Source organism: Typopeltis vanoorti, chromosome 19 (assembly GCF_054136105.1).
Source record: "Typopeltis vanoorti isolate ZY-2024b chromosome 19, IOZ_Tvanoo_1.0, whole genome shotgun sequence".
Taxonomy (NCBI): Eukaryota; Metazoa; Arthropoda; class Arachnida; order Uropygi; family Thelyphonidae; genus Typopeltis; species Typopeltis vanoorti.
Window position 1 is genome coordinate 3,387,953 of NC_143567.1, and position 14,304 is coordinate 3,402,256.

General features: G+C 35.0%; 1 protein-coding gene across 1 annotated transcript in view; it reads left to right on the plus strand.

Annotated features, from left to right (window-relative positions):
• LOC150095823 (tachykinin-like peptides receptor 99D) overlaps positions 1 to 13,801 on the plus strand; it is a 279,398-nt gene extending 265,597 nt beyond the window's left edge. The window contains exons 4-5 of the mRNA XM_090409541.1: positions 3,143 to 3,339; positions 13,537 to 13,801. Of these exons, the coding sequence (XP_090265667.1) occupies positions 3,143 to 3,339; positions 13,537 to 13,801 (462 nt within the window). The remainder of the gene's footprint in view (positions 1 to 3,142; positions 3,340 to 13,536) is intronic.
• The last annotated feature ends 503 nt before the right edge of the window (positions 13,802 to 14,304 follow it).

Below are 14,304 nucleotides of genomic sequence, written 5' to 3' on the forward strand. Positions count from 1 at the left end.
CAAATTCCGATCAGTTTGTATTCGAAAGTCGCAGAGAATTTTGCTGTTTCGTTTTCCAATACAGTCTCTATTTTATGCTCCCACCAGTTAGAAGTAGGAAAGGCATATTTTTTGCATACTTGCCAATGAATTATTCTGGCCACTTGATCATGGCGGTATTTATAGTCAGTTTGAGCTATCTTGCTGCAGGCACTGATTAGATGTTTTACAATCTCATCTTTGGGATCGCATAATCTGCATTTCCTGTTATTATTGATGTTCAAATTTTTTCTTTCATTGCATTAGTTTGAAATGCCTGTTCTTGAGCTGCTAGAATAAATCCTTCTGTTTCTTTTTTAATATATCCTATCTATATTGTAGCCATTGCCACGTCTTGTTCACGTCAATTTTGTCCTCAGTATCTCGAAGAAATTGGCCATGCAAAGAGACACCAAATGGTAATCTATTCCAATGTACAGATGGACTAACAGTGGACCAAGCACTGATCCTTGTGGTACACCACTTGTTACCTTAAATCTTACAGACTCACATTCCTTGTATACCACTTTTTGATATGTCAGTCAGCTGTCCTCTTATTCATGCTAATATTCTATAACATAAATCATTTTTCTCCAATTAATGCAGCAGTCTGTCATGTTGTATTTTGTCAAAAGCCTTAGCAAAATCCAAAACTATCATGGCGTATCCATTTCCCTTGTGTGGTTAAATGGTAACATTTTTATAGAATGTACGTAAGTTGCTAAAACATGACCTTCCCTTAGTAAACTCATGTTGTTCATTGCAAAGTAGAGATTCACTGTCAACCCCATTTCTGAATGAGAGCCCTAACCATTTTTTCCTAAATCTTCACCACCACTCCTGAGATACTAATCATTCGATAGTTGTATACATTGGTCTTTGCACACCCTTGTGCAATGGAATTACCATACCTTCCTTCCATTCCTGCAGAATACTCACAGTTCTGCGACTCATATTAAACAGCCTGGTCAAAGGAATAGCCAGTTCGGTTGAACACTCTTTTAGCACACGTGCTGATATTCCATCAGTCTCTATTGCTGAATTCTTATTCAGTTTGTGCAACATCTCTAATACCTCATCCTCATACACTTGAGTTTCTTCATCCAGTGAAGAGGTAGCAGTGAGCTCAATGTTGCGTACACCAGGATGATAGCTTTTAACAAAATGGGCACTAATTAGCTAAACAACCTCTTCTGCTTCTGTAACCCTCACTTTAGTTTAACAATCGTTTCTTTCTATTTGAATGATGGCCTCAAAAAGTGCTCCAAAATCCACAACGAATGCGTATCAAATATCCGCATATACTAAATAATTACGAACTACAATTATAACATGAACTAAGTGAACCAAGCAAGAATAAAAATATTACAAGAGAGTCGAAATTTTGATTGTTGGCATGTTACTTTTCGAAAAACGAATCTTTCCACCAGTTTTACTTTTGTCGAATATATCTCAAATATATCTTGGACAAATATTCTATTCTATTGTCTTTCTTGGCATAAACATATTATTAACATCCCCTCTTCAGAATTCAAGAAATTATGTTTTCCATATGTTCATGGCGTTAATTCACTTTTGAATAATTATCAACTATTAACTTTGTACAAATCATAAGTACAAATCTTATATTTGTAGTCCCTAATATCTTAAGAAAACTACTTGACTCGTTACAGAAGAGAGCAGTCAGGTTGTTTTATGAACCATATCTCACCATTTAGCTTTCCATTATTTTACAGAGATGTTCACCTACTTCTGGACGCATTTTCTAGAAATATTTCCTTGTCCACTCTTTATCAGAAAGCGGTTCGCTAAATTTCCCGCTCTCCTCTGAATCTCTTCAACACCTTGGTTGGAGCAGTTATTCAGCACTTTAGAAAAAAAAATCCAAAGTCAAGTAAGAATTTTTGTTATTCTTCGTTCATGCCGTTTATAGAAATCTTTTAAAATAAGCTTCCTTCAATGTCCAAAAGACTGCAATCTGCGTCTGCAAATCCAATTTTATCAAATTGGTGTTCATCCATGGAACTGATATGCTAAAAGTTGAATCTCCTCTCCGTAAATATATATATAAATATATATATATATATATATATATCGAACTAAAAATGATAACTACAAAATTAGGGGTTTTAGTGTTTTTTTAACCACGTGTGGTACAGTATACCTAAAGCCTCTTTAAAAATTATTGTTATTCAAAAGGAGGCATTTCAGCGAATCTTAATCTCCCTCTCTCTCTCTCAAGAGAGAGAGAGAGAGATTAATATTCCTTGAATAAGTCTGAAAGACTTATTCAAAGAATATTTATTATTGCTTTATTGGTTTTCTAAAGGTATTTCTATGGGCACTGTTACGCTAGCATCTATTATTCGTCTTTGAAGGCCACCATCGACTTTCTAGCATTCATTCATCAATGCAACCACAAAAAAAAAAAAAATATATATATATATATATAAATTTAATAATCGATTTCATAGAATGGTATGTGTCCTTATCAATCCTGTGATTAGGATTATGTAATGATTAGAAAATATTATTTTAATGAAGGCCTAATAAAAAATACAGATCCAAGGGTAACTGTATTTAACTGTTCAAGGATTTTAATTCTTTATAATTATTAAAAGCAGCTGTTCTTCCTGTATGTTTTGCTTATCGCGAGTAAATTCTGTTGGCTCCTGCAAAGTCATGAATGTCATTTAGCGTGAATGTCATGCAGTATTTTATGTATCTTAATTGACTTATGAGGAGATCAAACTCCAAACAACGCTGTTTGGCTAGCGAAATCCTAAAAAAGCATAAATAAGTGGTAGGTGAAAATAAAGTCTCTGGTATAGTGAATTTTAAAGGGAATAAAAGTAGTCAACCCTGCCGAAGGTAAGGTAATGGACATCACTTTCAGATGTATTCTGAAATTTGGGAGTCGAGAAAGTATTATCGTCTCCTAAAAATAAAATTAACGAATAAGTCAAACTGGACTGATTGATTATAAAATTATCGTATTACTTATTTTGGTCGGTTTTATTTCTTTTGCTTATATTAAACGATTTTTTCAGAATACTCCTCAGTGTTATGGGAAAATTTAATAACCTTGCTCTCTCTCCGTTAATACCATTCTTGTTCGTTTTAGATAGTGAAGATGATGATCGTCGTAGTGTTTATTTTTGCTGTTTGCTGGCTCCCATACCACATTTATTTTCTGGTAGCACATCACCACCCGGAGATCGTCCAAGCAGAAAACGTACAACATATCTACCTGTCTATATACTGGTTGGCAATGTCGAACTCGATGTACAACCCCATTATCTATTGCTGGATGAACAGCAGGTAACTATGATAACATAAAAGTGTGTGTGTGTGTGTGTGTGTGTGTGTGTGTGTGTGTGTGTGTGTGTGTGTGTGTGTGTGTGGTGTGTGTGTCATATAAATACTGATGTATATATTTTGTATATTTCCAACTGAGAAACAGATCCAATAAACAATAATTAACCGATGGAATCCTGAGAGAAGCCTAACAGAAGGGTCAGCGATCATACAGAAACCAATATAAAAATGAAAAATGGTTCATATATTATAACTTCAGTATCATAAATATAGCTTTGCAAATACAGTTCAGTAAATATGTATTTTAAATGCATTTATATAAACAATACAATAAATACTGTAATAATAAATAAATAAATAAGAGTTACAATTAGAAGCAATGTCCATTACGTAACAAGAATATCCTCAACTGCTGGTAATCAGCAGTTGAGGACATTCTTAACAAATCTACCAGTTTTATTTGAAAATGGGTGGAAATTACTTTTCCCCCTTAATATGGAAACGCTCAACAATTATACCGATAATTAAATCTGTAAAAGACGCATCTAACGAAGCTAGTAAATAGGCTTATTTATTAATAATGACTGAATAATATATTATTTAAAAAACGTATAAAGTCGCAATGTATGCATTTAGATCGCATTCAGGTATCAGGTACAGTAGACGCTACAAAACGTATTCTCCCTTATAATCATTAATTTTAACTATAACGTAGCAGCTACGACATTGAGAACTATATCAGTAATGAAACGAGGCAAAAGACGCTATCTGCAAAATGCGTTAATGGTCATGATTCCAGGACGAGACGACTTACAGCAACAGCCAATGATGAACTGCTTAAAACTGCAGAATGGACACGAGGAAAATGAGAGGAAAGTTACATTCACAAAACCAAGTCTGAAGTATTTCAGATTTCCCGTAAGGGACAAAACAACCAAGGCTAGCCAGTTAGGTAAAATACCTGAGGATAATAAATGATAGCAAATTCTCCTGGAAGTGCATGTTCCATATGTCGCTGATTAAAGTTGAAGTGACCTTCCAGCAAAACTAGCATATAAAACCTGGGGAATGAAACCACCCGCTTTAGAAGATAATTTATATACAGAAGCCATTCTACCGCCGATGACGTGTGCATACTGCATCCGCTTAGGAAGTTACATACAGCCCAAGAAACGTCAATAAAAATTTAACCCAGTCCAATTAGAGGATGCAGAGGCAGCTGTCGAGGCAATTTCTTTTATTGCTGGTCTAACACCAATATACTTGAATATGCAAGAATTATTATCTTTATATATGGAATTCCTTCAAGGATATATGATGGAAAGGCTTTGATTGTTCGAAAACTTTTGGAATTTCAACCCCACTACAATACGTGCACTCACCCAGCTAATTAATGAAAAGGAAGTTCTGAAAGCAACGAGGAATATAGTGGTACATTGACGGGAGGAAAGTAAAAGGAAACGTCGGTGCTATTATTTTATAGTCTACCACGAACAATACATTATAGAAGAAGGCTGTTTCGAGTTACATCTCCCTTTGTTCAAATAATCAAGCAGAATAGCTAGTCATATTCAACGCTGTTTCGTATCTTTAGGAGTTATATATCAACCAAGCAGCATTAACAGAACAATCTAGTGAGGATTCTTACTCTATAGGGATGTAAAAGTATAGTTTACTGGGAAAAGGGTATACTGAAATAGTAGGAAATGAGAAAGACGATCGGTTTGCTAAGGAAGTGGTTAGAAATGAATAGCAAGAAAGAAGCTACGGCAAAAAAAAGCAACCATTAAAAATCAGCTAAGAGTTGTGGAAGAACAAAATCTATCTGGGTTGAAAGAAGAAGAATGGAAAGTCTAAAACAGTTCAGCCACAAAGGAACTACTGTAACCAGAATTCAGGTGAAACAGGCGCCATTCTACAATGCTGTTAATAAAATGGAAACAAAGATCTTACTACACTGATATCACATTTCTCTTTCATCATCTTAGATTTGTGATTACACGCATCTACCTGTTGATTGCCAGTTACCTTGAATCTATCGGGATACGTCTGATACAACACACAGGAGATGATTGGCCCATATTAAAAGTAAGACTTATCAAATACAGTCACATAGCATATTACTCAGAGTTTTTGTGTGTTTTTTTCACAATTGACGACCGTAGACGCTGTATGGTCATTGCCATACCTCACTTTTTTTTTCTTTTTTTTTGGCAATGATCTCTTCTGCTAGAATAAGTGGTGGGGTCACAGATTCCCTTTCCACACAAAGTATGCAAGACAATCACAAACATCCATGCCCATGGCGGGATTCCAACCCAAGGCCTCTTGGCTGGTGAGCGGACACGCTAACCACTCGGCCAACCAGGCCGGCCAGAGTTATTTAATTTTGCTAATAAGATTGTTTTTCAGCATATGTTAAATTAAATCTAAATTGTAAATATATTAGAAGTAAAGCGGTATAATCAACAGAGTAAAGATTACATGCGCGTATAAATTATATATATAATTAACAAAATTCGTCTTGAAGGAAGACAATCAAGAGGCAGACCAAAAGGAACTTCGCTACAGTCTTGAAGGAGCTATCGACTTTCACAGAGATGATAGAAAGAGCCAAACATTTCATAAGTCTCAACACGCCATCTGATGGGACGATGCAGCCTACAACTTAAGGAAAATATTCCCACAGATACTAAGGAATGGGATAATGCGGTAGTGAACCAGAAATCTTGTGCTGAGTAGTGAACCAGAAATCTTGTGCTGATGTAGCATATTTCATCAGGTCTGAAGACCACACAGTACATATTTCTCTTTCACAGTATGCCTTTAGGCCTTTTTAAGAGAGTGTAGTTTGAAAGGTTTCCGTTTACCAATGATAGTTTGTTTAGCATAACAGGGATAATCGCTCTGAGTAGCTTTTCCATAGAAAGTGACTGTAGTTGTTTGCCTTCTTGTATATTATATGTGGTTCTAGGTATTCTGTAGTTCGTTAGCATCAAAGTAGCATGCTAGAATAAATGTGACGTGACACAGGCATGTTTAGCTATTAATATTTTATCTTCTGCCATTGCAGTGTGAATGAAGTTGGCTTTGTTCAAAAAAGATCAACTTTATAATTTTATATAGCAGCGATATTTAGTTAGTTCAGAATTTTTATGCATGCAGCACACTTTGTCAATAATAGCTTGCTCTTATCCGGAGTTTGTTTGGAAGATTATTTATGTGTATATTCCAGTTTTTCCTTTGTGAATAATGAGTTTTGTGATGGATGTTGGATTTGCATGCACTTATCTCAATTAACTGATTCAGGGAATTTATGAAAATCATTGATTTTATCTTGTCAAAGGTAAGGTAGCGTCGATTCAGTTGGTAAAACATTTCTTCATTATTATTTTGGAAAAGGTATACTGTGCGTTTGGATCAAGTTTTCATTGTGAACTAATTGGTTACCTGACTTTATATCGTACTGCATGTATGCTTAGCAACACCTATGTTATGAACTGATATTATAGTTGTGTAATATACGTAATTGAAGATCATGAAAGTGAGTAGCTCTTCACACCATGCATATAAATGTTGAAGGGTAAACCAGCTTGTCAACATTTGTATGGCACTCATATAGAGTATAAAAATCTAATATGTAGATAATACTGTGTAGACTTTTATATATATTAGTGTACCAAATGCTTTATACAGACTGGTGAAGACAATTGAAATAGCGACAAACAATGATCACAATTTCATTTTCATCTCAGGTAGCGTCGACAATTCTGCGACACAATAATTCTCCTCCAGGACAGATGTTATTTCCTTATACTTTTGGAAACGGTATACGAATGATATGAAAGTTTTATGAAGAGAGTTTTTCAAGAAGGACCTGCTAAAAACCCATAATTTGGCTGATAACTGGTACTGTAGCGATAGATAAGCAGTTGCTGCTTTTCTTTTCCCATATATATAAGTGTGATTGATGACATGGTCTTTAACATGCTGAGTACATATCCACTTTCAGAGACTTTATTTTGTCAACGACTTTGGTATGGGTTTATGATTTCAGAGATTTCGCCAATTTTATTATGATCGCAGCTAGCTAATTGAGTTTGATTCCTTCGATACTTCTGTTGGATTGAATTGTCTACAGAAAACAGCTCCACTTGTGTTATCGTAATGAACCGCAGTCTGATTTGATAGCGCTCCCAATGGAAGAAGTGGAAATGATTGCAAATGGAAGGTTGTTTTCTCTGTTTCTAGAATGGAGTTCACGAAATACTGGTTAAATTCGTTTGATCGCCAGATTTTTGATTTAGTCTGTGTCATGAAAGGGTTTATTTCTTTTTGTGAAGACATTAATTTCTCTATTATAGTTTCTTTTTTTGGCATTATTCTTATCAGCGTTATAATGCTATTTGCTTTCAGCCAGGTTTTGTTTTATCTCTTCTTTTGGTTAACTATTTCATTGTCTATTTTTGTTTTCTTAATTCCCCCATATCTCTACCATTTCAAGAATTCTGTTCTGCAGGGGCGCTCTGGCCATATGTGCAATGTGTGCGATGCACACAGGCGCCAGGATAGTAAAGGCGCCAAAAATTTGGTATGATATTTTAAATAAAGTGAATTTTGTCAGCAAAATACTGCCGTCTTCAGCTATGAATCTCCGACTTACTTTAGATGCATTGAATGATCTAAATCAGATTTTAAATGATTATAGGCTTGATGAAACTTTCAAAGCAATTGTAGAAAATTAAAATTAATTGCAGCAATATTTGACGCAGAATCTGTATTTTGTAGTAGTAGACCACTAAGGCGACGTAAAAAGACAACACAATTTGATTACGAACATGAAAGTGAAAATATAGTAGATCCTGGAATTTCATTTAAAGTAATTTTTTTTCTATGCATATTAGATCAAATATTACAATCTTTGAAGGAAAGATTTACTTTATTAAAAGAACATATGAATTCCTTTCAGTTTTTGTATTTGTTAAGTACTTCACGAAATAAAGAATATTTATTATCTTGTTGTAAAAAGTTACGACAAACATTAACACATGAGAATCATTTAGACATCGACACAGACGATTTATGCGAAGAAATTTTACACTATCAACCATTTATTTCTAATTTTAAAACCGATATATATCAGATAATTCAGTATATTTATCCAAACTTTAGAATTGCTCTTCGGATTCTTTTGTCATTACCGGTATCTGTAGCATTTGCGGAACGGTCCTTTTCTAAACTTAAAATTATTAAAAATTACTTGCACTCCACAATGGTACAAGATAGATTTTCAAATCTTGCCATTATATCAATAAAGTCAGATATTTTGGATCAACTTGATATACATGAGATTATTCGAGAATTTTCATTGATGAAAACTAGAAAAGTTCAATTCACTAAGTGATTTTTCTTTCTGTTTAAATATTTATTTAACTATTTCTTTACCCAATAATGTTTAATATGTTCCTATTTTATATACTTGTAAGTGACTATTATTTATTTATCTTCTTATTTATTTACTTTATTTTTTTTTTCAAATTATTTTTGTTGTTTTTGTACCCTTCTTGTATGTTTATTATTTTTTTATAATTTTTTTTTGTAATTTCTGCTTTTTGTTCAATAAACTAATAATTAATATATTTCGTATTTCATTTTAACTCACTGATACGTTTTTATAAAGTGATTTTTTTTTATTGGAGGGGGGTATTGGGGCGCCAACTAAAGTTTTGCACACAGGCGCCGGACACTACTGGCGCGTCTCTGCTGTTCTGGTTGTTGTTGTTGTTATGTTCTATCGAGTCGTTTTCGACTCCTGGTGATTCTATGAACATACATTCTCCATTCAGATCTATCCCTAACCATATCTTTTAGAATTTCCAATTGCATTCCATTTGCTTCTTTAACTCCATCCACCCATCTAATTCTTCGTCTTCCTCTTCCCTCTTCTCCTGCTTCCATCAACTTTAGCAAGCATCATCATCTTCTCCAGACTGTCATTTGCTCGCATAATATGTCCGAAGTATCGCAATTTTTGCTTGTTGATCACAGCTTCGAGGGAGCAATCTGGCTTTATTCTGTCTATCACTGATTTATTGGTTTGCTTTGCAGTCCACGGTATTCTTAGTAAGCGTCTCCAAACCCATAATTAAAATGCATCTATATTCCTTCTTTCACTCTTTTTCAGGGTCCAACTTTCACATCCATACAGTACCACAGGGAATACCATTGCTTCAACGATCCTGATTTTTGTTGTGAGGCTAATATATTTATCTTTAAAGATCTTGCTTACATTTCTCATTACTTTCTTTCCGAGTAATAATCTTCTTCTAACTTCTTCAGTACAATAACCATCTTTATCAATTCGGGATAATGGAAGAACAAAATTGTTAACTGCTTCCATTTTATCCCCATCTACTTCAGAATCATTAAGTTCACATGTTGCCTTTTGTCTTTTTGAGGTTACGTTTAAGGCCATATTTATCACTTTCTTCTTCAACTTTCATAAGTTCCTCCAAATCTTCTTTGCATTCACTAGCAAGGTGGTATCATCTGCATACCTCAAATTATTAATATTTCTTCCACCAATTTCTTCCAACTGAAGACTCCTCCAGCTCTGCCATTCTTAAAATGTATTCGCTGTACACGTTAAACAGGTACGGAGATAAAATACATCCTTGTCGCACCCCTTTACCTATTGTGAAATACTAAGTTTCTCCAAGATCTGTTCGGACAGTAGCTTCTTGTTCATAATAAAAATTTCTCAAAAGTATAATGAAATGCTCTGGGACTTCCATTTTTCTTAACATATTCAACAGTTTCATATGATCTACAGAGTCAAAAGCCTTGCTATAGTCAAGCAAACAAAGGTAGACATTCTTTTGATATTCCTGTACTCTTTCTATTATCCATCTCACACTGGCGATTTGATCTCTTGTTCCTCTGCCTTTTCGAAACCCTGCCTGTTCATCTGGCATTTCTCTCTTCATGAATTGTTCCAGTCTTTTCTGAACGATCTTAAGTAAGACTTACTTGCATGAGAAATCGGTGCTATAGTTCTGTAATTTTCGCACTCGCTTGCATCGCCTTTCTTCAATAAACTGATTTTTTCCATTCCCTAAGCCATTTAGTTGTGATCCAAATTGCTGACATAGAGCTGTTAAAATTTTAACTGCCTCTTCTTCAAGGGCTTTGAGCAGCTCAATAGGTATTCCATCTCTTCCTGGTGCTTTCTTACTGGATAGCCGTGGCAGTGCCACCTCACTTCACTCTCCACTGGAAATGGCTCCTATGTATAATCCTGCTCTTCAAATTTCTCAGTAATTTTGGAGTCCTTTCTGTAAAGGGCTTCTGTATACTCTTTCCATCTTTCTTTGATGTCTGCGGCTTCTGTAAGATATGTTTACTTTTCAATATTGTCAGCTTGGCACTAAAATTTCCTGTTAGTTCTCTGATCTTTTTGAAAAGATCTCTTGTTTTTCCTTTCTTATTTTGGTCATCTACTTGTTGGCATTCCTGGTTAAAGTATTTTTCCTTGTCTCTTCTGGCTTGTAGTTTAAGCTCTGTATTCAAATGCACTACTGCCTGCAAATTGCCTTTGGCCTTCATTTTCCTTTTTTCCTGAGCAGTTTTGATGGCTTCTTCTGACAGCCATTTAAACTTCTTAAAAACTGTTGGAATATTCTTCTTTGCTTCTGTTTTAATTATTATGTCTTTAGTCTCTTCCCATAGTTCATTTGGCTGGGATATCCAGTTTTCGTACAATACCACTTGGCTACAAGAAGTACGACAAAACCATGACGCAAGTTAACTCTCTCTCTCTCTCTCTCTCTCTCTCTCTCTCTCTCTCTGATGTTGTGTGTTCGATTGTGTTGTTCGATATTTGTTCGATTGTGTTGTCAAAAAATTTATCGAACAAGACTAATTTGATATTCTGTTATAATTCCTAGTATTTCCGACCGATATATTTAAAATATTCAAAGCAGCAATCTCGCCTGTTTATTGTTCTATTCAGCTTCGTCTAGTTTAACCAACGTTCAGTTAAGCCAACTTTATCCCTACTGTTAATGGTCGCAGTAGAGGCGTATTCATTCGTCATTTTGTATTGGACTTATGTTGCCAGATTGATTCTAAATGGCCACACAATGTAAATTACAGATCAGATTTTAAAGCATTGTGCTGTTTATGTAATTGTCTTTGCATAATGGATCATTCAAACATTTATTACTACTTCATGACTCGCCTATTTCCTTGAGTGATTACAAGGTGAGTGTTCATAATGGCGACCTCTTTTGTTCTTCTGTCAGTGCCAACTACCATCCACACTTGTGCTTGGAACTATTTGGTTAATTTCGATGAATCAGGATATTCAGGTGGTGAAATTCACAATTCTGGAACATTTGAGATTAAACATTATGAAAACAAAATTCAAACTTTAGAATGAGAGTTCTCTAGTCAAGCGTTGTCTAAGACCTTCATGCTGACAGTGCCTTCTAAGCAATAATAATAATTATTATTATTATTGTTATTTGTATTTTTTCAATATAAATTCTAAAAATATAACATTGTCACAAACATGAACGAAACGTTTTTTGCACATAGTCTATTTCACGTAATGCCTTTTTTATTCACGATTCATCAATTTAATTTTTAGTTGAGCTTCTTGAAAAAGAGGCACTATAATTTAGAGAACCTCGAAACAAAAAAAAAATGAGTCCCAAGCCATCGCAAGCTCCATGGCTCTCATCCATTTTACTCCATCACCCTACGTTGACCAGCCCTAACCCCTTTATTTAAGTTATGTGAATCCTGCGATTTCTAAAGCATCGAGCAACAAACATAAGAGGAATAAGAGTTGCTAAACGAATTAAAACTCCCGACTGCGTGGAACCGGATAGTTAAGTCTCAAATATCATTCAGTCGGTGTTTACTAATCCGTTTATGAATATTTGGTGCCGAATGAACACGGATGTCTCAAGGTGTCGTCGTTGTGTGTTCCGAAATTGACTTAATTCTCCTTTCCGCTGTTCGTTCATTTCGTAGACATCATAATGTCAGTATATATCACTTTCTATTGATTATTTGATCTGCGTGACACGCATATGCAATCCTAGTTTCCTTGCATCTGCTGCAAGCTTAATGCAGACAGAGTCAGCCGCGCGTTGTTTACCAGTTATCGAAAGATACTTTAACATTAAGGATGTTGTACAGCACGAGTTATTTAATTGCAATTCCGAGTATTTGGTTAAGTTCGTATATTCGATTATAACATCGACAAGCAATATACAAGCTCAGCGTATATTTCATGATAATTATAAGAAGAAGGTTATTTCTGCCGATAAACGAACAATGGTTTTGCTACAGAGTCAGTCCTCATTTCCGGCTGAAGGGCACCCAATAAGTGGCCAGCGGAATCTCATTCTTTCCTCATGGGATTTGGATGCTCATCAAGATATCTAGAAGAATTTCGCTCATTGAGTTTGGGAAACGCTCCGGAAATTGCAATATTCATTTAATATCTAAGCAGAAACCTTTTACCTAAAATGCCAGGCTTCCTTTATCTCTAATCATTTGTCAAATTATATAACAAGAGAAAAAAATGCTCCACATTCGAAAATACTCTGCTTCAGTTTTATGCGGCTGCCTCTGTTTGGTCGTCAATCCGTATCTGAAATGGAACGGCTCATTAAAAAGGTGTCACACGACGTTTATGCGATGGTTTACCGGGAGATGTCATTTAACCAGATTTGCATTCATGTTGTAAAGATTATTATTGAATACTTTCATACTGATCCTATGAAGATGTTTTAGCAAGATAAATGTGAGGTGCCTGATGTAAATACCTCTGTAGGGTTGCAAAAAACGATGTTCCTTCCCTTTTGAAAGGGAGGTCAAAGCCAATTTTAATGTTGGACTCCTGCGTCCGAGTCTTTTAAGTAGTGCAAGGAAATTTTCAGTGCCGAAGGGTGTAATCTTATATGGTCAGTTTTAAAATATTTAAGTTTATTTTCAACTTATTTGGCTGTAAAATAATGAAGGATTTATGCTCCTGTTATATATAAACTATTATAAGTATTATAATAAACTATTATGAACTATCAAATTGTTCAACTGTCAAATTTCTATACTACATGGAATAAATGCATTTATGTACTAACATAAAAAATGCCATTATTATGAGGAGTTCTTTGTTTTCTATTCCAGGTTCAGACAAGGATTTAGAAATGTGTTTCTTTTCTGTTTCTGCCAAGATAAAGAAGACCGAGTACAACTGTTCGAACCGCGCCATCAAGCGGGTGGACGGTACAGCTGCTCCGAACCATATCTGGATACCAAAATCACATGTAACGGCAACTTTAACGTTGCTATGAATACTGTGAGCGATATTTTCAACAGCCCAGCTACTGCAAGCACCCCCTTCTTACCTTCAAAGTACACCACCAAACCCGATCGACTCTCAGCGCTCTGAATCAGCGCGCTGCGCAACAGAAGTAAGGTACACGAGATTTAAATTCTCGAATAAAGTTGATAACACTATAAAGAATCACCTCACGTACTACGACATCCATCCTGTGAACTTACCGAACGGTTGTAGGCATTTAAGCACAGTTCTCTCCATAAATGAAACATTGATATCTATTAATATCTACACGGAAATATCAAATAATTGCTATTATTTCACTTTACTAGCATTCAGTAAAACGATTAGTATTTACACAACAGGGATTTTGTTTGTAACAAAGTCCAAAGTTGAACAATATACATACAGCACATGCATATTCGTATACATTGGTCTTTATTTGTATTGGATCGTGATGGCTTAATAGGGTTGTCTTCGATTCGTCAGAAGCTTTATTTTATATAAAAATTTACTAAATCACTGAAAGATTATTCGTCGGCTGCTATGGAATCCTTTACAACAAATTTTGAATCCTAATTCATAAAATTAGATAATCCGCAGTACTCACTTCA